This window comes from Cryptomeria japonica, chromosome 5, assembly GCF_030272615.1.
Source record: "Cryptomeria japonica chromosome 5, Sugi_1.0, whole genome shotgun sequence".
Taxonomy (NCBI): domain Eukaryota; kingdom Viridiplantae; phylum Streptophyta; class Pinopsida; order Cupressales; family Cupressaceae; genus Cryptomeria; species Cryptomeria japonica.
The window spans coordinates 175,929,849-175,955,587 of NC_081409.1; the positions used below are offsets into that span (position 1 = coordinate 175,929,849).

At 37.3% G+C, this 25,739-nt stretch overlaps 1 protein-coding gene across 1 annotated transcript in view; it reads left to right on the forward strand.

Annotated features, from left to right (window-relative positions):
* The first annotated feature begins 13,650 nt into the window (after positions 1–13,650).
* Positions 13,651–25,739, forward strand: part of LOC131043442 (uncharacterized) — a 37,221-nt gene continuing 25,132 nt past the window's right edge. Inside the window, exons 1-2 of the mRNA XM_057976639.2 lie at positions 13,651–13,905; positions 14,249–14,339. Coding sequence (XP_057832622.1) covers positions 13,831–13,905; positions 14,249–14,339 — 166 coding nt within the window. The 5' untranslated portion in view covers positions 13,651–13,830. The remainder of the gene's footprint in view (positions 13,906–14,248; positions 14,340–25,739) is intronic.

Sequence of the window (25,739 nt, forward strand, 5' to 3'; positions counted from 1 at the left end):
CACAATCACACAAGACACCCCCCAAAAATACTCAATCAAGAAACCCCCCCCAAAAAGGCGATTTTGGCACTTTATACTTAGTGCATATACAATGGGCCACTTGCAAAACATGGCAAAATGGACTTCTGATTTCAATTTACAACTTCTCAAAATGAGATCTAAGAGACTTAAACAAATACTTCTAGTGATCTAGACTGAGATCAAAGCGAAATACAAGTACCAAATATGCCAAGAATGGCCAAATACTGAAAGTACAATTTCTATTTAAAATAATTGTAAACAAATGGCAGATTATGAAAGTAGATGAAAAAATACGCACTTTCAAAAAAAATGGCACCTGAAAAGGAGGTCGTATGACCCCAAATGAAGCCTCTGAAGTTGCAAAATTGGGGATTAGACAGGTACAGTCATGAAGATCTGCAAATTCTAAAAAATCCATCCATCAAAATCAGAAAAATCTTCGACCGTTGCGAAGAGCACGAAATTCTAGCCCATTTCAAAAACAATTGCACCAAAAAAGGAGCAAAAATGAGGAAGATATGGCCTTCCAAAGTTGAACTGCAAAACTGAAAAGCTCAATGAAGAGGGGGTCAAAAAATTTCAAAATACTGCTGATGTGGTGCTGATGTCAGCAAATGGCGGAACCTAAATTTGATGCTCATCTGGCCGTAAAAAAAACTTCATCTCCCCCCTGTGTGGCATCTGTACTGTATAGACATGCTGATGTGGCACTGTGTGACGAGGCGATGAGCTGGCATACAAATGTCGACCGTGGGCCAGTGGTCGCCTTCCACATGGTGGATGCGGTTCCGCCAGTTTTAAAGACTACCGGCGGGAGGGTAAGCACCGCTAGGAGGTGTAGTAGCCGCCACTGGTCAACTGGGGAGGTAGCAGCCGCCGGAGGTCAACCGCGGAGGAGTGACCGGCGGGCCGGAAAGCGATGGACGGTGCGGAGCTCTGCCGACAGGTCAGTGGAAGTAGATGGTGTCGGGGAGGTGGAGCTCAAGCAGAGGAGGTGTCGGGAAACTGCAGCAATGGCGGGAGGACGTCGTCGGGAGGTGGGAGACCCTGCGGTGGTCGGTAGAGAGATCTGTCAGTGGGGTGAACTGGAGCAGCACATGGTCAATGCAGTAGAGGTAGGTACGGGTGGCGACTACGGAGTACGAGGGCCCTACAACCAATTTCACTGCGGTACGGGGGTCACAGGGGGGTCTGCAGACCCCCAAAACAATAATTTTTTTTTATCGCTTTTTTTTTTTTGAAAAATTTCCGATTTTTTTTTGAGAAAATGTTTTTTTTTTTTTCAAAAAAATATGAAAAAAAATTCGAAATCCGTACAATAATAGCCAAAATGGGCAAAAAAAAAAATTCTCACCAAAATAGGTCGACTTTATAGTCAAAATTCATGGAAACGACCTTTCGGATTCAACCGTGATGTCCAAATCGCTGTATGACACCCCCAAAAAATGAAGATCCCCAAATCCAAAAATTGAAGCCTCCAAAATGTCTCCTAAAGACTAATCAATGAAGCCCTATAGGCTTTGATACCATGTGAGATTTTGCCAAGATCTAGGGCTCAATGAAAAATACAATAGAGAGACAAAATATTGATAGGAATAAACTGTATTCTATCAAGAGAAAATACTAATCAACTGGATCATCAAAAGTTACATACAATGAATATGAGCCTGCTTATATAGGCAAGGCTATATGGATATGTGAGCATGCAGACATGACATGTGGCTCAATAAGAAACAAGGGTAGGTAGGAAATATGTGTGGGTAGGTAGGAGAAACAATATGATATTCCACATGAGGTGGATCACCCACTGAATGTGGAATGTAACAACAAGATAAGTCCACAAAAGGTGGAAATTCTCCTACACACACTATCCCAATGTGGCACAAACACCCAATTGTCTCATACCCAAACTACTATGAAATGCATTTCCTAAGTAAACTTAAGTAAGGTATAATAATATCCAAGATGAATAATTATTTGTACACCAACAAGTTTCATTGGAGAAAACATTGCTTTGTTGGAGGCTTTAATCATAGACCGATTGTGAGATCTTTCTTGCCTTTTCCCTTCTTTCATTATTTAATATTATAGTCGCTTTCACTCTTTATCACTTATTTACTTAGCTTAAAGTCTATCTAGAATGCATATCCGTTGCTTTGTACTTTCTATGTACATCTCTATACTTTGTGCATACAAGATGTTAGTGCGTCGTGCTATCATCTTCAAGCCATACATGTCCTCAGGAAAAGATTGTGAAAAGGTTACCAGAGAGTCTTTGTGACTTGTCCTTTCAAGTTCGGTAATTTGATATACCTTCTTTTTAGTAAACTCTACTAATAGGTTTGTGTAGTTAGTAGTCTGTTTAGTGAGGTGGACTCATACTCCTCCAAGTTTTCATCACCTTGAGGGTGTCAAATTTCCCCCTCCACAATAAGAGCATCCTTTCAACTCATTTTCATATCACATCATCATGACATCCTCAAGTATTCCAACCACGAGCATTTATTATCATCTTTTAAAACTCAAGGTAGTATTTCATTCCACCATATTCTTCTAACATTTTCAACATCATGAAGCAACAAATTACATCAATCTTCATGCAAGCACGTGTTTGTCTTTGAGTCATTCACATTTCATCATGCTATTGCATCAACACCTGTGATTACATTCAAAGAGCATTGCATCATTAACCTTCATCAATTGCAACAGATTTGAGGCATATCATCTAGCATTTACTTTAGTGTTTCCATTTGTACAATTTCAACTAAATTCAAGGGTTAATTCCAAACTTGGGGTTTGGCCTAGGCAAATCCCTATCGATAACACATCTTCCCTTCTTTCCATTTAGGCAACATATTTAGAAGCTACATGCGAAGATTCTATTAGAGGAGACAATGATGATTAGATCTGACTTTTGCAAAGGTGAAAAACGAAGGACCGAGTTGCCTTGAGTATCTCAATCTTGTGAATGTTTGATGAACTTCTGGGAATAAATTTTGAGTGACATTCTAATTTTGAAAGTTTCATGTTCGTTTGCATTTGATAGCCATAAGATTGGTCACCCAAAGAATTCTGGTCTCGTACTTTCAAGCTAGATTTTCGGACACAGGTTCCCCATTGTCCCTTATGCTCGAATCTAGCTTTGTGTCTCCATACCACATTTGTAGCTTGTTGTTCATGTTTTTTTATGTCAATTTTCCATAATTTTCCCTAGATCTAGCATTCAATTTCAAATCTCTTAAGAATCCTCAACTCAAACAAAAGAGAGGGTAAAGTCTAATTAGCATTCCATTTCATTTGGGGTTGAATTTGGCAATTTTACTCCCCTCTTTCATGTTTAGTGAAAATAAGTGGACTAATATTTGTCAATCCCTACTTCATCACTAAGCACCTCTAAAATCTACACCAAACTCTCATGCAATTCTACCACTAAAAGAAACCTTGCAAATAAATCTCAAACCTAAAATGCCCTATGAAATAGTTGATCAAAATCTCCAACATATGCCAACCAGGGTAGATCTTTCACCACCAAAGATAGTCTTCTCCAAGAGGGATTTCATCCTTAAGAAGGCTAAGTTGAAGCGAGTCCAACTCCAAAAAGCACATAGGGTTTTCTTCTCATCTTAGAGAAGTAGAGCTCAGCATAGTGCAAATGAGCTCCAATATGCATTTTTATAAACTCCCCAAAGCTCAGCGCCCTAATTAGGATTTTGTACCTGATTTGATAATTTAAAACCTTAGGTGCCAATATAGAGTTGCTTTATTAAATTAACATTGATAAATTTTTAATACAACTTAAACACTTTAACATTATTTAAAATAATATGGACCAAAATACCATTAGTCACCAAGACAATTTAAGCAATCACCAACTATCTAAAAATGACAAACCTGCCAATTATAAAAGTTAGTGGCCAAACTGACACTTACTATAAAACTAAGTGTGGAAAAATTTGTCCAAAATCCCTCCAAAAAGTGTTGGACATCTTCATTTAACCATTTGAGCACACTAGCAACAATGAATTTCTCCTTTGATCAAGTTGACACAAACCTAGAAAGTCAACTCCAACTGCACTACAAGAGAACTAGTAAAAGGGGACATTATAGTCCTTCAGTCTACCTCTCCCTTCTTCCCTTCCTCCCTACCCCCTCTCTCTCTTATTCATGGTTTATGGTTTAGGGCCCAAGGTTTAGGGCTTAGGGCTTATGGCCTAAGCTTTAAGGATTAGGGTTGATGACTTATGATTGAGGGTTGAACATTGATAGTTTAGGGAATAAATTTACTATTTAGGTTTTAGTGTTAAATCATAAATGTCAATTTTTAGGGTTTATCATATAGTGATTAGGGTTTGAGGCCTGGGGTTTACAATTTAGGGCCTAAGGTTTATGGTTTACATATAGGGTTGAGGGTCTACCTACCTCTCCTTCCCTCCCTCCCTCCTTCCATTTATAGTTCCATCTCTCCCTCCCTCCCCCTATCTATCAATCTACTCTCTATCTCACCTCTCTCTCCCCCCTCTCTACCTATCCCTACCCACCTCCTTCCCTCCACCTCTCCCTTCTTCCCTTCTCTCTTTATCTCCCTCTCTCTTATTCATAGTTTATGGTCTAGGGTTGATGGTATATGATGAAGGGTTCAACGTTCAAGATTTAGAGATTAAATCTAATTTTTTAGGTTTGTGTTAAATTATCAATGTCAAATTATATGATTTATTATATAATACTTAGTGTTTAGGGCTCAAGGTTTATAGTTAATGATGTAGGGTTGACCTAGACTAATTTTATTATCAACTTTAGCATTCTTTAAAAACATTGAATAAGATTATTTTAATTTTTTATTTCAAATTATGATCTCATAATAAAAACTATTTTTTAGGATATTTCATTTATTAGCCACTTCATGTCATCATGTCAATCATGATAAAAATGTAGCATCTACTATGTAGAGAGATTTTATGCACAAAGTGTTAAAAGTGTTTCGCCTCTTTACACCTCTACTTAAATATCACACTCTTCAACAATCAAATAATTAATAATAGTTTTATACTTCATCCCTTCCAAAAATTGATGAATGAAGTCCATTTATTTCCTAAATATTAAATAAAGTGGTGTTTACTAAAGAAACTCAAATTATTGAAAGTTCAAACTTAGAACCTACTTGTGGCTAGTGAGATTTTTCACCAGTGTGCAACTTGCCTTTCATGATGGAAACTTTCAAATTATATCATGAAATCTATTTCGCACCCTCTAAGGTAGATTCATGTTGAAATCAACTATGATACCTATTATGCCTTCACAACTCACACCCCTTTTTCTTGCTTGAGAAAGTGGGGACCCCCCTTTTTTTATTTGTTTTGTTTTTCCTCCCTCCCTCTATTTCTTTTCCTTCCTCTCTTTCTTTTCTTCTTCCTTCTTCCTTTTTCTTTCCTATCATGTTTTGCCCTTTTGGGCCTTCGGAGATTGGGGTTACCAGTGTTTCTATCTCTTTTGAGGGGTTGGCACCCCCGACCCTTTCTTCTCCTCACATGTTTTTCCCATTGCGCATTAGGGATGTTCATCCCCAACCACTAATGCCCTCTTTTGGGGATTGGACATTGGGGGTGCCAAGAATGCATGTCCTCATGCATCCTTGACAACCTTGACCCTCAATTCTCGATAGAAGGTTGAGACCCTACCTCCCCCACAAAGTGCATTTATTGCACTCAACACCTATAAAAACCCAATTCATAGGTTCATTTAGTCACCTCATTTTCATTGTTTTCACTGGGCTTGAGCTCTCTTTACAAGTTTTTTAGGCAACAATGACATGGTATTGCATGCGAGTGTGATCAAGTGACTCCTAGAGCTTTGTGTCCATATAGTCAGGTTTGAAGCTTGTCATTCATAAATTAGAGTAGGGTTTGTTGTTGTTTTCTCTTCTTTTTGTGGGTTTGTTTAGGGTTTTTTCTCCTTTTTTGTGTTTGGAAATGCCTCTCAAACTTCTAGACCACCTTTCCTTATTTTTTTTCTTTTTTTTGCTTGGTGTAGCCGTGTGGCATTGGCTTCTTGTCATTTCACAACATGTGAAAGATGTTGTTGGGGTTTGTCTTATTTTGGCCCAACATTTTTTATGTGTTTGTGTGTGCTTCTGTGTTGTTGCAGTTTTAAGGATTTCATTTTTTTACCTAGCTAGGGTTTAGGAAAATCTGATTGATGATGCTCATGTAACAAGTATTAAACACACAAATCTATATGCCCTAGGGTTTGGAGTAACCCATCAAGTTTTAACCTTTTAATTGATCAAGGGTTTTGTTATATAAGTGAGAACAACTTTGCAAGTAAAATAAAGTAAAGATTTCCATATGAAAGGATTCAACTTTGCATCTCGATCCTCAGCTTAGACAAATTTATGTTTTTTGTTCCATGGGGTTCAAGAATTCATAGTACCAGTATGGATCGGGGACATTGCATTCATGATCCCCAACTCCAACACTTGTACAAGAATTGGGTGTTGAGGATGTTACATCCCTAATACCCCAAAAAGTGTTGGGGGTGTGACACCCTTGACCCCCAAACAATATCCACTTTGTTGCTTAACAAGGCATCAAGAGTATGACACCCCCAACCCTTGAAATCCCAAGTCAGTGCTTTTATGTGGGGATTGGGGATGTCACACCTCCGACCCCTGAAAAAAGGGACTTTTCTTTCTCAACAAGAATAGTTGTTTTAGTTGCTTTAATTTTGATCTTGATTTCAACAAAGTGCAAGAGATAATTAATAAATAAGGTTGGTTTGATTTCCAAGTGATATGCTACTAACTTAATATGTTTTCATACAAAATTGATAATGTCTCGAGAAATTGTAGCAAATGAATTACAAATTCAACAGACCTTTCTCCAATAAAATGGTATCAATAGACAAAGATGTCACTGATATTGAATTGGGGCATGTATACTTGCAATATTTCTTGAGGATAATGTTGAATCCAATTGAAAGGACAGTTGGGGCCACATCCTTAGTTTGGTCTAAATTAGTACAAGCTACAAGCATCTCGGTTTCATTGTAGTCTCCAAAGTTGGTGTTAGCCCTTGGTAATTTTGGATATCTTCCTTGACTCAATTGAGAAAGTATTCGACATCCCATGACATGATCAGTATGCTAAGGTTATAGTATCATGTGGGGTACAATTCTATGATAATGAAAAGAATCTAATGGCATACATTAATGAGAAATTGTTTGCAAAGATGAAGAAGAGTCAACCATTAGAGAAAATAAAAATGATCCATAGGGCTTATCTACATATAGATGCTAGGGATTATGTCACTCTATTGAGTATAGTGGCCGACCTACTATTTGCCAAGGAATTTAGGTCGTGGATGCTCCTTGTCATAAAGACTACTACGTAACTAGAAAGGAGTACATTGATTGGGGGAGAATGATAAGTAACAATCCAGATGAGCAACTAGTCAGGGTAAATAATGACCCTAAGTTCTAAATGACATCATACTTGGTCTACTTACAAGCTACTCAAGCCACTTATCTAGGGCAGAAAGAAAATATCACTTACTAATCCAAACATGAGAGTATACATTCATTATCCACAACTAACTTTGGAAAGGAGCAAAAAGAATCATTATATTGTCAATGATGCTTTTGTGTTTGTAATTATAAGGACTTTGAAAGGAGATTTTGCTAAGAGACTATCACCAGATGTTGTTGTTGAGATCCAAAGGTTTGGCAATTACTTTATCCAATTTAAGATCTTTACATATATTAGAGTAGCATGTTGCACTCTAGCTCCGAACAAGTTGTCTTGATATCCATATGACAGGCTAATTATCCTAGAACTTTGAATGCAAGTGGGTGATGCCCACAAGCGAGTGGTTAAAAAACAAAAGCCTTGCTTTCACTTGTTAATTAGAGTTGATTCTCATGTCTATTTAGAAATGAAGGCAGTGAATAATATGTATGCTAAAATGTTATATTTTTCTCTAAAGCCCTACAAATTAAAAGGAGCAAGTTTGATTCAATCAATAGATTCAATCGTGTAAATGAGTCACACTTCAAACATGTACCCAACATTGAAGATCATTAGACAAATTGTGTAGATGATTATGAGGTCAAAATAATGAATCACTATAGGTTGGACTTAGACTTGGAAAACCAAGCAGAAGGAATGTGGATTCCAAACAATGCTTTGGCTAAGGATAGTGAGTATAGGTTACATCCAATATACAATAGAAAGAGGGTCTTTGACATCCTTATTCGAAATGCGGACATAAACCTAATAGAACAAGAAGACATGAAGCACTAAGCATGGGATGTCATATATTGGACTCATGAGTGGATCGACAATCCTTATCCAATGATTCCTTTTCTATAGGTAGAAGGAAATCCCCAACAGGAGCAAGCAAGCACATCTAAGAACAAAAAGGCTCCTTCTTCCTCTAAGAGGCCACTTCCTCTGCCTCACTCAATAGGTCATGCTAGAGAATTCGCCAAGAAGATTTACCTTAGGGTAGATAAGCAAATGAAAGACAATAACGAAACCCACAAGGCTTCTTCCACTGGTACAAATAAGACCATTAAAGGGCAGTCAAATCTTCCTCCTACAACATCCTTAATTTTAATCAAAGAACTAGATCATCCAAGGTTAAGGAGAGAATCCTAGAGGATATTCCAAGAGTTTAAAAGAGGTTGAGGAAAGGACCAAAGCCACTAAGGACAATCATAGATTGGTCTGAGGAAGAAATTAAAGAAAAAGAGCAACCATTGCAAAGGAGACAAAGACAATGGTAGAAGCCCTTATCGCACAAGAGCAAGGTGTTCTTTCCATTTAGACTAAGGAGGCAACCCCTACTCCTTAGCCTACTTAGACAAGGCAAGGGGAAACTTTTACGCAAACCCTAGTGATATAGAAAAAGAAACAATTGAGCAACAACCGAAAGATATTATTCATATCAAAGATGATGAGAAAGTGGAGGTTGGAAGAGATAATGTTCCAGAAACTCACACAAAAGAAGGACCAAAGGAATCAAAAGAAAACATAATAGATGAAATCCTTCCTCGAGATGACACCCAAGAAATGGACTTATTGCAAGTAAATGTGAAGATTGAAGAAACATAAAATGATGATAAAGTAGATAAGCTTGCTGACACAACAATGTATATGGAGGCATTCAATAAAGAAAGTGAGGAAGCTTTGCACACTCCATGATCGGAGGAAGGAATACAAATGATAAAAAAAATGAAGAGAGGAATGAGCCTCCTTACATCCAAAGGAGTTTCAAGAAGAAGAACTTTTGAAGGATGGTCATGAAGAAGAAGCTCTAAAGACGATGAGTCTCCTAAGGAACAAGGACATGAGAATGATAAAGAAAATGATCGATAAATGGACCGAGAAATAGAATAGGAAGTACCCCACCACATGATAACAAACAAAATATAGAAGAACATCTTGATTAAAAAGGAGGTGATGGAAATGAATAGATGATAGACAAGGGAAATGAAAATGTAGTTGGGGATTAGCCTCAAGCCAATGAGGAGCAACAAGAACAAGAAGGTAGATGCATGTCTAAAATAGTCTTTGGTACAACTCCAATATGGTAAACCTACACTATTGAGCAAAGGCAAAGAAGATATAAGAAAATTGATGAAGATGACTTCACCATATTGGAACAAACATTTGGAACTCCAAAGCCGAAGAGGAGAGCCTGAAAGTTGTTAGTTGTTACCACAAACTTCTTTGGCCATCAAAGGGCCCAAATTGTAGTGCCATTAGTTGATAAGTTTGAGAACAAGATGGAACTTCAAGACTATCAAATATAAGAGGTAGATCTTAGAGAACAAAACAAAGAAGGGGTAAAGCATTCTCTCATACAGGCAATAGAAACAATATTCTGAAGGTTAGATAAAGAAGATACTAAGGAAGAATCGAAGGTACAAATTAGAGAACTAAAGAAATACATTGGTCATTTCATGGGACCAATATATTCAAGTGACTCATCTACTAGCCTGGAGACCACTTTTTTCTCAAAGCACAATGTTTTAAAGTAATGATTACTTTATTTCTGTTGCTTTAGAATGGAGACATGGAATTGAGTAGCAAGGTGAAGAAGTAATCAACAAAGTGGTAAGCTTGTACCATGCCATCAAATATCAACTTACAGTTTTACATGATGACTAGAGAAGGAGAGGCCGGGGTAAGCATTGATGATACAATCCTTATGTGGGATGATTATCTCCCCATTAGATTCATATTATTAAGGCAACAAATGAGGATACACTGTTAAAGAAAGGAATTATGAATAATGCTAATAAAGAGTGTCGGTCTATTTGTCATTGTTGTCATTGATGTCATGAATATCGTATGTTATCTAGCATGTATGTATGTGATCCGATCTAGAAAGTGTGCTTTATATATGCAATACTATTTTATTCTATATGCACAGGTCCAACATTTAGTGCTACTAGAAGTTGTTTTTGGGTCTAGTCTTATCCAAATATGATGGTAGCACATGTCTCGAGATGCGTTAATATTTGGTCCTATCCGGATGCACTGAAAAGCATGATCCACCTATCTACTTGTTGCTGGAAGCTGACACCGCATGAAGACACCCATATTACTGTAGCATGTGGATAAGTCCAGTCTCATCTTTTCCAATTGAGCCAACTTGTCAGTTAATATGATGTGGATATATATTGCCAATAATATTATGTGTTGATGACATGGTTGTTGAAAAACAACTATTTTGTGTACTATATGTGAAAAGACTATGGTTGTGTATTATATGCAAATCGGGTATAGAAAATTTATGAGATAACTTATGTACTTTAAGGGAACTATATTTCATGCATATGTGAGATGCAACTACAATAGTTTGATTTTTGTATACTTCGTAGTTCGGCTATGAGCCCTCTTTTGCATACCGACAGTGAGCCAAACTGGTAGCGAGCCACCCTATGTACTGTGTAACTAATTACATATTACACTATTCCTAAGAGTATCATCTCTTTGTGGTTTTTCCCATATTGGGTTTTCCACCTACAAAATCTAGTGTTATGTGTTAAGTCTTCATTTTGTTTTTTGCATATTGAATTATGTTATGTGATTGGTTAATTAGAAGTTTAAATAAGTTCAAGGGAATACCGATTCACCCCTCCCCTCTCAGTATTCTGGTTATTCAACAAAGAGTTGATAGTAGAATGGGTAAGGGCCATTAAAATGGTTATAAAAGAATATATAAATTCTAGGGAGAAAATTATTGAGCATATCAATGCTGCAAATACTCTATTGGTCCGAGCTGAAGAATCCATTGAAAGCCTCCCTTGCACTTTGCTAGATGACAAGATGATGGTAAATGATGCTCAACAAATTATGCAAGAGTTTAAGGATAAATTGCATAAAGACTGTACTCTTGAGGTAATAGAGAAAACGGTCTCAATAAAACAACGGATTCAGATTATGTAGGCTGAGATTCCTTAGTTTGAGAGGAGAAGGAAGTTGAAAATCTTTGTCAAGAATTTGATTGTAAAATTAAAGTATACAAAGACACTTGATGTTGAAAAATTGAATAATGTTGTCAATATGTTCAACCAAGAATTTCCAAAGGAAGTCGTTCACTTATAAAAACATTATGTATCCATTTTTGACAATAGTAGTAGCATAAAATAAGAAGTAGTGAGTTTTGGATAGTGTTCTCAGACATATTTTTGGACAACTCTAGTTAACTCCAGTTTTCATGTGGAAGAAATGGGCCACAAAAGGGGTGTTTTTTTAGCATTCTCATTTTGGATAAGCTCCAATTTATTTCCAATTAAGTTAAGCAAAGAGTTGAGTGCCAAAGCCCATGTTTTGATGGAGAATCCCATTAGAAATAAAGTAGCAGTTAACCGACAATCAAAAAGTGACAAAAAGAGCTTGTTTTCTCCATATTTGGTGTCCCAAACTGGTCATATACCTCTTTCACAAGATTTATGAGTAGTTTTCTTGAGTTCTAGAGTAGTTTAGAGGTAGTTTTATTCATTTTTCAATAAATTTTGACCCTCAATTTTGCCCAGAAACCCTAGTTCGGGGTTTGCAAACTACACATTGTAATTCTTATATAAACCCTTCATTCTAACTCAAAAAGGGTTGGATTCTTGATATATACATTATAGTGGAATGATTATGTAATTTTGGTGTGAAATTTCTACCAAACTTGTGAAATTTGAATGAATAAAGTTCAAGTTTCAACATTTCCTATTTGTGTTGATGATGAACAACCAGATTCATTAGATGATATTGTTGATTATATGGTGATTTAGTTGCAAAGATAACTTGGTTAGATCATGTTTTGAAGTGCTTAAAAATAATCTCGTCTGATATGTGCATAGGGGTATGGCTGTGTAGTTTGTTGAATTTTGAAAATCTATAACTTAGTTTAATTCCTTTGGTGATTGCATCATATTTACATGCATTATGATATTCTGATTTATGTTTATATGGTTTCTCTTGATCTAGTTTAATTGTCACAAGTGGCAAGTTACTATATGATTGGAATTGTCCGAACTTGTTTCAAGTTATCTTTACATTCTTTCTTGTACTCCCTTTACTTTTCCATTTTATTTCGTAGATCACCAATATATTAGTTTTCCAAATCAATTTAGTTAGTTAGAATATATTTAGTTGGCATTACTTGATTTGTACAAGTTTTACATCAGAAAACACCAAAAATGATCATTTAAATTGTGAGAAGATGGTGACAATCCCATTCTCAAATTCTTTGCTTGAATTGTTAAACACTAGTGACCACTTTGAACACATCCACATTGTTCCTACTGATCTGCCTCGTACAGCTAAGACCTAGCTTTCTGTAACCTTGGAGTGAGGAATCTCATTTTTCAATAGAGAGGAGATCCATTTCGAACCTCCTCCTATTGTTTGTGCTAATATCACAATCAACAATACCATTTCAAACATGTTATAGTTTAGTTCTAATCAATTTCAAATGAGTTAGAATTTCAATTATGATATATGAATCTTAGTTCTAATTATTTTTTAACTACTTTGGACTAGAAGTTATTTCATTGATTTCTATCCTATAAAGTCTGCATTTAATAAATTGTATACATTTCATATTATTTTCTATGTAATTAAGGGTTTGATTCAATGAAAAAATTATTTGTCTCCAACAAAAATTTATTGTAATAAAAAAATTGTCAATGTGCTCTCTATTGATCCAATAGTTAGTGAGAAAAACAACTAAATTACATAGAATTAACATCTCTATCCTTTTAAACATATTCTACTATGATGAATAAACATACAACTAAACTAGAAACAATCATTTCATTAAAATACATATTTTAGCTAAACTAGAAACCATCCTTCTACTAAATTTTATAATTTTGTCAATAAATCCTTGCTCTTGGTGAAGTTGAATAGTTCTCAATGAGCTCTAAGGCTTCAACATCATAAAAGATGAGGCCGGAATAAACTCATGCACCCATTTCAAATAACTAAAATGACTTTATGAATAAAGATCCCTTCATAAAAAAAATTATAATTTTTTCCCAAAAAAGTATTAAAACATTTTAAGATGAAAAGTAAATCTCCATCTAAATTGCTTCCATAACTTCTATCCCCTCTAATATAATGTTGCACTACATGTTAACCTAAGAAGTCATTTTACCCTACAGTTAAAAAAGTGTGCGGTGTCAATGCCCACCTGTAGACGGTGGGGCAATACAAACTGTATGCTTGTAAAAGTTATTACCTCGATTTGGAATGCGGATGGAGTCGAGTGAGGCAGAGCAGTGAGCAATTTTGTTGAATAGGTGAGCAGAGAAATGGGTAAATCTGTAGAGAAGGAATTCCAACGAACTCTAACGAACTGCACCCAAGCCATCGATCGAACATTCATGGTAAGCAACTCTGTCTCTTACCATACTAATTTTTCTGCTACATGTATGCCAAATTGATTTTTAGAGTTAAAAGGGATTTACGTTGATATCTTCTAAACCATTATACTTTTCGAGCTTTCGGAAATCCTGCTTCTTATACTGGTTGGTTATTGGTTGAAGCACAGTAGGCTATGCCCAGTGACCATAAATTAGGGTATAGATAATTAACTTTTGAAATTGTCCTTATTTTCCAAGTGGGTTTATGGTTTATCATCCCGACTTTTGCCTTTTGAGTTGAGAGTGGAACTAAGGATGCATGTTGAGGGTGTTGCACCCACTAACTGTTGTATATTGTGTTTGGAAGCTTTTGAACGAGGCAGCTACTGGATTGGAGAAAGTGCCATGGACTGATGTGAAGAAGTCTGCAGAGCAAGTATCAAAGCAGGCCACTACAGGTACTTGAAAGGAACTTATTCACTTGTTCCAACTTTATGCTTTTAAAAGAGTGTGAGTTTGCAAAAGATCTCTTTAGGGAAGTGTTGTGACGTTTTCACACATCGCCCCATTGCAAATGGGGACCCATGTTTTTTTGCTCATTTTGCTCGTTTTCGCTTTGCTTTTTAGGGTTTTGGTTTGAATCCGGTCGGTTTTGAGAGCTTTTTGAATTTCCTTTTGTAGGATGTAATTTTGAATGAAATGAATTCGCCAGAATGGTCTATTTTCAATTGGAATTTTGAACGCAGAGTCTAAATTTGTCTAAGTGTTGATGATGAAACATGAATTTTGTCCAATTGAGTAATTTTGACCAAATTTTGACTTTTTTGATATTTGATCCTGGGCATTGGAAATGATTTGTTTTTGCCTTGTGAAGTGTTAAAATGTGTAAAATCATGTTATTTTGGCCTGTAGGAGCAAAATCGCTCCTGTCCCTCAGTAAAGGACGGGAGCTCGTTTTCAAATATCTTACTATTCCTGCAGAGTCCAGATGAATTACGAATTGGAAGTGATGGAGAAAGACGAGATCTTTCCATTGAATATAAATTGAAGATTTTCATGAGCACAGAAATGCCTCCAGGAGAAAAAATCGCTCCTGTCCCTCAGTGAAAGACCGGAGCTACAAATCAGATTTTGCTTTGTCCTTGCAGGATTTTAACGTCTTGACGATGTGAAAAGGTCCAAAGAGGTGCATTTTATCAAATGAATATAACTTGAAGCGCTGTCGGGGAGATCAACAGGGTAGCAAGTCTGGCTAGAATGTCCTGATCCTGAAAATTTGGCTAAGTCTGGAATGTCCTGATCCTGAATTTGACTAAGTCTGGAAACTGAAAAAACCTCCAAAAACTAGATTTTGCAATATAACTCCTGGAGGTCTGAAACCACTCTCAAACATCCTGAAAGTATATATGGAATATAACTTAAAGTCACTTATACTTAAATGTTATATTCCATAAAAATTATCCTGATAGAGAGTTCGAAAAGTCAAATTTCGCTCCTGTCCTTCACTAAGGATCCAGAGCGAATTTCGCTCCTGTCCCTCTCAGGAGGACCAAGGCGATGCGCTCCTGTCCCTCTCCAAGGGACCAGAGCGAAATCCTTCATAGGGCATGTACTAGGCAAAGATCAAGCGAGTTTTATGTTTGAAGGCCAGGAAGACGATGAAATGAACTCATTGAAGATAAATTGAAGATTATGAAACGTCAGCAAGGACCCTAAATGCTTAAGTTCGCTCCTGTCCCTCAGGAAGGGACCAGAGCGATTTCTGTTGTAGATGATTTTCTTGCCCAGTTTGGATGGATCTCAAGGCGTGGATGGATGGAAGAAGGTACAACGGATCCGTTGAAGATAATTTTCGAAGATGACAAAGTGAGATGGAGCCTACAAGAGCAAGATCGCTCCTGTCCCTCTCCAAGGGACCAGGGCGATATGATAAGTATGATGCCGTTCCTTTAAGTTCAAGACACTCCAAGTTCGAATACAAGGTGGTGAAGACATTTTAAGCCGTCCTAATCAAGCGCAAAGTATCAAAGGTTGCTAACATTGAAGAATTTACACCAAGATTCCCAGTTCGCTCCTGTCCCTCAGGGAGGGACCAGAGCGAAATTTGCATAAAGGCATAAAATTTGAAAGTTTATCAAGCATCAAGTGATCACGAAGGATCAAGGAACTTTATTTTGCACGATGATAGCGATGACAAGTTGAACGAGGCAATGACAAGCTCAAAATCATGAAGTTCGCTCTTGTCCCTCAGGAAGGGACCAGAGCGATGTTGAATATATTGGCTAATTCATGCAAAAATCACGTTGAGTCAATGTTTTGCAAGGTCATACAAGGTATAAGGTGTCTTTTGAAGATGATATGCAAGAGTTTTGAACGTAAAAGTGTTATCAAATGAGCCAAGGAACTCATATCGCTCCTGTCCTTTGGACAAGGACCAAGGCGATTTTTACTAAAACACTCATGTTCCGACAAAATCAAGACAATGCAAAGATAGCCTAGGTCAGGGACGTCCTTTGGAAGGCAATGAACGAAAAACGAAGATCAAAAACTTGCCAATTTGAGCCAGGACATAAGGATCGCTCCTGTCCCTCTTCAAGGGACCAGGGCGATATCACCACAAAAGGACATTCAATCGCAAGGATAAGTCAATCAAGTTCGAAGATCCCAAGGAAAATGGCAAATTCAACGTAGAAATGAAGACCTTGGATGTAAAAAATGCAAGAATTATGATCAAATTGATGGATCGCTCCTGTCCCCCAGTCAGGGACCAGGGCGATGAGGTACGTATCTTCTCACTTTTTCATTTTGGCGCTTAAAACACATTTTTTAATTTATTTAAATGCTAACAAAATCGATATTTTATTAAAAATAGCATTTAAATATTGCGCTTAATATTAATTAATTATTTTGCCTTGTAAAAAAATAAAAATCGAAGTTCATTAATTAAAAAGATGGCAAATTAATTAATTATTATGGAGCGCTTAGTATTTATTTATTTTGTCAAGGTCGGCTTTGTTATTTGTTTGAAAATCATTTAAATTGCCTTATTAATTACCGAGTCGGCCTAGAGGGGATGGGTGGTATGAGCGCTTATAAAGGGAGGTGAAAGATTTTTATTTTCACATTATCATTTTTATCATCTCAAGTGCGATTTAAGGAAGACAAAGGGAGAAGTGCGAAGTTGTGTTCAAGGTGGTGCGAATTTCATTTCAAGCTAGGAGGTGCGAATTTATATCCAAAGGAAGGCGCTAGTACTATCCAAGGAAGTGCGAACTTGTCCAAGGCATTGGAGATCACGTCAAGGACATATCAAAGATGGCGAAATTGCTAACTTGAAGAGGAGATCACGTCCAAGACTTGAAGGGTGGCGAAGTTGATAAGAGGAACGTTCTTTTGAAGATCACATCAAGACTATCGAATTTCAAATTTTGCCTGGGCGAATTCCTTTATTTTGCATTTTAGAGTTAAGCTCTCAAAGAGGTATGGCGATATGGATTTTTTGTTTTGATTTTGAGCGTTGATCGTCATTGCCTTAATTTTGAATTTTGAAATTTTGTTTTTCCTTAGCTCAATTGTTTTTAGGAAATGGTTAACAAAGGACTTATCATTAGGTTTCCTAAAAATTTGCTCTCTAATTTATGTTATGTATTGCAAAATCATGTTACTAATTTTGAAATGTTGTGTAGGCATCAAATGGAGGTCTCTTCAAGGAAAATCAAGCCGGATCAAGGACGGTCTTCGCCAGGACGATCAAGCCAAGACATGGGCGAGACCTCTTTCAATCCAGTGTTCCAAGGCGAGGTACATCATCTTCCTGCACATCAAGGACACAAGGAGTTAGAACAAGGGCTCGTTGAAGAAGCAAAATAGTTCCAGATGAATTCATTAAAGCAAGCTTCTCAACAACATCAAGTTGAATATCTACCAAGTTACAGGTGTCAAGTGAGGTGGCGTCCTAGTCATCATTTCTCCAATCAGTGGAGTCCATCTCAGCATGTCCAGATTCAATGTATTTAACTTATGGAAGGTGGCACAAACTCCGATGTACCTACCCCGGTTATCCATTGGTCGATTTTTCTAGAAAGGACATGTGTCCAAGCAATACAATTTTATCATTGGTCAAGCATTAAATGTTATGTAATGGTTGTAACAAACCCTAATTAGGGTTTTCATTGTAAAATCTTGGCCATTGATCTTGAATTGATCTAAGCCATCAAATTGTATTGTGGGCACTATATAAGCCCAGACATTTCATTTGTAAAAGATTAGAATTGGAGAGATAGGATAGAAATAGTTGAAAGTAGTTAGTAGATAGATAGTAGAATAGGAGGACAAGGCAAGAAATTGTTGCCATTGATTGTAAACAAACTCCATTTTCATTGAAGTAATGGTGAAATATGTCGTTTTCTTGCAATTTGCATGGTTTCTTGTTGAAGTCTTCAATCTTAGATGGTAGATAATTAGATGAATGGAGGAAATGTGCTTGATTAATGGTGAAATTCGTATACCCATACTACTAGCAGTTTGTTGATTGCAGACTTGCCTTGTGTAGTCAACTGGAATCGTTCAGCTCAAGCTCAATTTCAATTTGTCGCCTCTCCATTGATATGCATCAACTTGGATGGTATCTATGGCTGCGGTGATGATTTGAACATCATAAAGCTTCCCATAGAAGATCGCACTAGCCTTGTGTAGATGTTCCATTGATGTCAAAACAACACCTAGTTAGAGTTTCATCAAAATCAATCATTGCTCCTACATTCTTAGTATTAAGATTAGATCCTCTCTTCACCCCCATCCTTTTTCCATTTTTTAATCTAAGCTAGTAAGAGCCTGTGTTCCAGCAAAGCAGATCGGAAGTTCAATGTAAGTCCCCTTGTGATTCCAGCAAATCACATCATACCACAGCGAGCTTATCCACATGTAGAGACCCTACCAAAAGGAACCTTGAAGTCATCCTAACTGATCCTTCATGCGAATCTTCAGCAGTTAGCGACTTTATTCAAGAGAGGATAAGATACCCTTAGGTATTTTATTCTGTGTATGATGGTGTACAAAATACACGTCAACAGGAAGCAATTGCCATGTATGGAAAACTTTGGTTGCATTTGAATAGGTTTGAGTACTAGACCTCTTGGCATGATCCTCTTTTCTGACTTGCAAGATATATAATGACTGATATTGGGATAATTTAAAAAATGGGTTTTCTGCATAGCATAGGTTGGGTATGATATGAGAATGCTTTTTCAGTGGAAATATGCCCAGTGTGTGTCTTGCTATTGTTTACATTCATATTGATACCTATTCTTACTCCCCAAATATTTAGCTTCTTACGGTTTTATGGATGTGAAAGAGAGGGTTTGACACAAAATCCTTTATGTATATCAAATTCATATAACAGAATCACAAGATACGACTGAGATCTGATAAATATTGAATATTTGATTATCTCATTTAGGCGCCATAATAATGTAACAATTTCTAAGGTCAACTGGAGATTGTACTTGTAAGCATCTATTAGTGAAAGTCCTCTCACCCCTGGCAACCAACCTCGTGGAGAAAATCAGAAAGAAATACTAAACATTAGAATGTTTATTGTGCTCACAGATGACAGACTACAAGGTCTTTCTGTTCCTGCTTGTATATTGAGGTAATGACAATGGCGTGAAACAAGTGACATATGAGCCATTGCTTCTTGTCATAACAGATAATAGCCCAAAGAGATAATGTTAAGCCTCCCAGAACATGAGACTGTAGCTGAGGACAATAGCCCTTCCTACTTCACCAAGTTACAACGTCGAAATGCCATAGTTGAAAACTCAAAAGTGCGCCACACATTCCTTTTCTGGCCAAAAAAAGGTCAGAGACATGGACCCCACGAAATGTAAGTCAATGAATGTGGTGCACAAGGCAAAGCTTAGTCTATAAGTATAAGAGATGATTGACATCCATGTTGGAAACAACCATAGTCTACATATTTATTTTACAAATATGTGCTTGCATGGACATACAAGGGCTTAAAGGGAGTGATGCTCACGCTATGTGTGCATGGAGAAAGCTATACAAGCCAAAGTTTGTATTCAAGTAGAAATAGACAAGATTTTGGAATTTAGGATTCTTTATGGTAAACTCTAGTGACTGCATTTCACCGATATTTATTACTTTAAAGAAGGAAATGACACTGATTCACGTGTGTCTTCACATGTGTGGGCTTTAGAAGTCTTAATGTAGGCAAGCATATATATTATATCCCAATGTATTGACTAATTTTTAGCAGACAACACTGCTCATCTTATACTCTTTATTATGAAACTACATAAAATAATAAAAAAATTATACCGAATACAATAGAGATGAAACATTTAAGGTAGGGAAACACCATGGTCCATATTTAGATTAAACCATTATTCCATAGAGTTTTGGGGATGGGGGATGTTGTTAGTAACAGTTTTGGGGGATGGGGAGACCTCGGACCCAAATTCAGGGATGGTGGGGGGGCTGGTGGTACAAATGTAATATATACTTAGTTATAAACTTATACATACATATATATTTTACACACAGATGTATACATCTATATGTATAGACATATACACATACATTTATGCATATAAGTATAATATATACATACACATACATATAAGTTTATATTTGAATATGCATAACAGTTCCGAGGGAAGGGGGATCTTAGACATAAAATTGGAGACAGAGAGTAGCTGGCAGGACAAATATAATATATAGTCATATAGATACATAAATACATATGTATGTATGTATATGTTTGTGTATATATGTGTGATATACACATAGAGAAAACACATTCTATTTTTTTCTTTTAAAAGCCCCCAACAGGGTCGAGGGGCAGCTCCCCTGATTCTTCCCTGTTGTGATATAGAGCAGGGTTGAGGGGTGGCCCCTCACTACCAAGTCCAAATTAAGGTCAATCAAGACCATATGGATCTTCGTGGTGCATGCTACATAATTTTATCATATGTTTTCTCCAACGTCAAATCCTCACTATTGCTGGCAAAGTTTGGGTAGGGTGTTGATGGATGTTATCAAGTATTCATAAATATTTGTGAATCTCTGCTGACTGCTATAAGGATTTTCTAAAAAGTTGTTGATGGATGTTTTCAAGTCTTCATAAATATTTGTGAATTTCGGCTGACTGCTATAACTATTTTCTAAAAAGTTAAGACATGAAAGAAATAATAAAAAGATTCAAGAATGATGAAATAAATAATAAAAAGATTCAAGAATGATGATATTGCTGTCTTCAGAGAATTAGTGGTGAAGCTGGGGAATCTGACAGGTCTAAATGATGGGGGCTGCACATTTGAAGATAGGAATATCGTCATTCTTGAATCTATTTATTTTCTTTCCTGCTTTTTACTTTTTAGAAAACCCTTACAGCAGTCAGCAAGACACAAATTTATGAAAACTTGATAGCATCCATCATCACCCCACTCTCAACATATCCTACACTCTCTACTTAGCACAAGGTGTTGATGAACTACAAAGTTAGAATTATTTGAACACCAACTTCCTTAAGTTAAGACGAGAGTGTGCATCCAAGTAAACAAAAATAGTAACAGTTGTTTTAATTGTCTATTTTGCTTCCAATACCATATAAATATTCTCTGCTTCTTCCAAAGTCAACCATTTCTACATGCCATCATGTTGTCCATTTGTTTAAAGCTTTGACACGAATCAAAATCATTACCATGACATAGAGAACTGAGGGGACTTCCTGATTTCACGAAGATTGTCTAGGCCATATAAGGGATGCTAGGTCTTCCCCCCAACATCCCTAATAGGAGGGGACATCTTGGAGATGTGCCCTACTTTTGTAGGGTGTCCCGGAAAGACCCCCATTTCTGAAAAGGGACGATCCATCCTTGTGAAACCCCTTATAAGACGTGCCCTGCTTCTGTAGCAGCAGTTTTGAAGTAGTTTCTAATCAACTCTCAACTCAAGGCTCTATGGAGTGGCCTCCCATTTTTAATCTTATTGAATATCTGGCTTGAGCACAACAGAAGAATCTTCTAGGATAAGTATATCCAGTGGGAGCACTGTGTTTCTAAGATTGAGATAGCCATCTAGAATGGGTTTTAGTACAGGCCAAGCTTTTGCTCCTTCAAGCTCAAAGAATAAGATTGGAGATTGTTAAAACAATGGCCCCTCATTAAATAATACTAGTTAAAAGAAGGAAAGACCCAAAAGTTACAAGGACTGATATCAAGTGGTTCCTTCCCTCAGCGGCCGCATGGAAGCTAAATTTTGATGGTGATTTCAAAGCAACTTGAGAATTGTGGGTGCTGGTTGCCTTGTGATGGAAGATTAGTAATGGTAACTGTGGCACACATTTGAACAACACAAACAATGAAGCAGAGGAATTCACCATTGTGGCTTGCCCTGTTAGGACCTCCAAAATTTGCTAAATTTTGGGGTCCCATGTTGAGAAATTTACTTGTAGCACTCAGAGACACCCCTGCAGAATCTTGCCCAAGCAGCTTGCTTTGGAGAGCTACCTTTTGAAGCCCATTGATTATCATGCAAAATACCTTTGAGGAGGTATTGAGCACTTATTAGTAAGCACCATTGATTATGTTGCAGCATCCCACAATCAGATTGGATGCATTTTTCAAGCACTCAGTTTGAAGGGTCCATGAAGGTTCATTGTGTGTGCATTTCTAGAAAAGCCTGAGTAGCCTACTTTTGAGGCTTGCATCTTGCACTCAGTTGATTGTCATGATGAATCGCTTGTTCCCCTGTGTTCTCTGCAATTTTTTGTGCCCTACTGTCCATTCTCAGATTCCCATGATCTCGTTTGACATGTTTTTTGAGCCCAAATCATTTGCAATTTGTCACTTTCTGCACTTTGCACAGTGAAATGCTTTTCAGCAGAGCTCACTTTGAGCGTTTATAACTTGCACCCAAATGATTGTTTCATCAAGACAAGTGGTTCCTGTGATTCCTTGTAGCTAAATGAGCTCATATGCAGGATCCCAGACCCTCATGACATCGTTTGCTATTTTTTCGAGACAGATTTGAAACAGACTTTGAAGAGGGTTTTGATAGATGACAGTGCAGAAACAGCTGAGTAGTGATCTTTGGTGATTAAAATCTTAAAACTTAGGAAGAATTAAGACAATTCATTTTCCAGAGTGATACACAATATATTAGACTACATTCCTGTCAGGTGGCATGGTCTCATGAGGTCATTTGACTAGTTTTTGAAGGCAGTTTTCAGAGGTCCTGGGCTTGATTTGGACATTTTGCAAAGGGTTGAAAAATCATTTTTCAGTGATTTACTGATGCATGTTTTTGGTCCAGTTGCATGTTTAAATGGTTTCAGATCAGTTTCAAAGTTCAGAGGTTTGCAAATAAATTTTTTTTTAAGTCGGGCCCACAAGGGACTCGACATATTCCATGAACATTGCAAGTGTACTCAAGGTTGGTATAAGTGTTTAATTATTTAAATCTTCTCTATGATTTAAATAATTGATATGCATGTTTGAGAGATGAAGGCGCAGTTTTAAACAATGTGGGGCCTGTTATCCGCATCACATACCCATATTCACTAGTAAAGGAGGGAGGTGGGCCCATATTTGCCTTCAAGTTATATTCCAGCAAGTGCCAAGTTGAGGCCAGGGAAAATAAAAGTGAAAATGTGCGGGGACGTGTTGATGTGTTTTTTATGCACATGCGAACACAGAATAAAATACCTAAACGTACCTTATCCTCTCTTAAATAAAGCTCCCGAATGTTGAAGATATCGCAGAAGGATCGATCGGAGAAACTTCAAGGTTCTGTTATGTAGGATCTCTACTCGTGGATAAGCTCTTCGTGGTATGATGTGATTTTGTTGGAATCACAAGGGGACTTACATTCGATAACCTGCACGTCTGATTTGCTGGAATCACAAGTCCTATTTACTAACAGGAAGACAAACAAATGGCAAAAGATACAGGGTTCAGGAAGTCTACTCTACAACCTAGAATGCGAGAAGATGGATGAATGACTAGGTGTAGGCCTACTGGGCTAGATCTCACCATCAGGTTGAACAATTCAACACCAATTTAGTGCGATCTTCTAAGGGATGTTTCAAATATATCCAAATCGTACACCATCAGATACTGATCACCATTCAAGATAATGCGTGAACAACAGAGGTGTTATGACTTGGGATTAAGCTTGTTCTATGCCAGTTGACCACGCAAGGCGCTCTTATAGTCAGCAAAAGGCTAGTAGTTTGGACTAGGTAGATTCCATGCGAGTACATTCAATAAATTCTTTCATTCAATCTAATCATTTATAATCTACAATGAAGATTCAACAAGAGACCATGCATATTGCAAAGAAACGACACATTTCACCATATCTTCAATGAAAAGGGGGTTCATTTACAATCAAGGCAACAATTTCTTGCCTTCTCTTCCTACTTTACTCTAATTTCTATTCTATTCACTATTGATCAATAGCTATTCTAACCTCTATGAACTAACTATTAACTATTTACCTTTACAAATGAGGAGTCGGGGCTTTATATAGAGAGCCCTTTACAAACAGACGACTCTGATTGATTTAGAATCAATGGCTAGGATTACAAGATAGAAACCCTCATTAGGGTTTGTTACAACAAACTTCCTTAGCCAATTAGAAAATTACATTCCAAGGGTGAGGATTAATAGGAAGCAGGGGTAGGTGCCTCGAAGTTTGTGCCGTCCTCAATGAGTCAGGTACATTGAATCTAGACATGCTGAGGTGGACCAATCCAATTGGAGGAATGATGACTGGGATGCCACCTTGTCTGACACTTGTAACTTGGTTGATGTTCAATTTGATGAGGCTGAGAAGCTAACTTTGATTAACTCTTCTGAAACTATATGCTTCTTCAACGGACCCTGGTACCGACCTTCGTTGATTCTCCTCTGTCTTTGATGTGTTTGATGAATGGAGTACCTCTCCTTGACTCCCATGTGTCTGATGAAGTTTCCTGATTGTCAAGTCATCCTTCTCTGGAAGTACACCTCCGCCTGGGAGTGGTGGCAAAGCCTTTCTTGGTCATCTTGTGAATCCTTAGTGTGGCAAAGTGAAGGGCTTTGGAAATAGCTGGCAATTCCTCGAACACCTTGAGTCTTCCAATGCTTGTGGAACGTTCTTGACGATGCTGGACTGGAATTGGTCGTCCTTGATGATGCTGGACTGGAAGAGGTCGTCCTTGCCCTGGCTTGGTTTTCTCCATCTGCAAAATAAACCAAAAGGTGATTAATTACATATGATATGTTCATTTCAACAAAGCATTTTCACCTTAAATCATCAACAAAAAGACTTTAAAATAAAGTTCGTTCAAAATCTTTCATAGGGACAGGCCCTATAAGAATTTCGCCTTGGACCCTTTGGAAGGGTCAAGAGTGAAATTTGCTATTTTGCCCAATTTAGACCTCTTTTCAACATTATCTCATGACTAGCTCTTTGCTTGGCCCAAACAAGGTGAAAAATAGGAGTTTCCAAGGATTTCACCCTGCACCCTTTGGAAGGGTCAGGAGCGATTTCCTTGATTTTGTCTTAATTGCCTCATTTTTTCACTCCAAAATCTTCTTAAAGGTGAGCATATGCTAGTTTTAGTTCAACAAAGCCTAGGGATTCAATTCTTTAGCTTCTAACATGGGCAAATTAGGTGATGATGAGAATTTCGCTCTGGACCCTTTGGAAGGGTTAGGAGCGAAATTCCTTCTTTAGGTCAAAATCCTTACCTCTTGGACTCAAAACCTACTCAAACGCATGATTGTGGCAATCTCCAAGTCCAATCCTCCTTGACCACTATCCTGGCTTAGCTCAAACTTGAAGAAAAA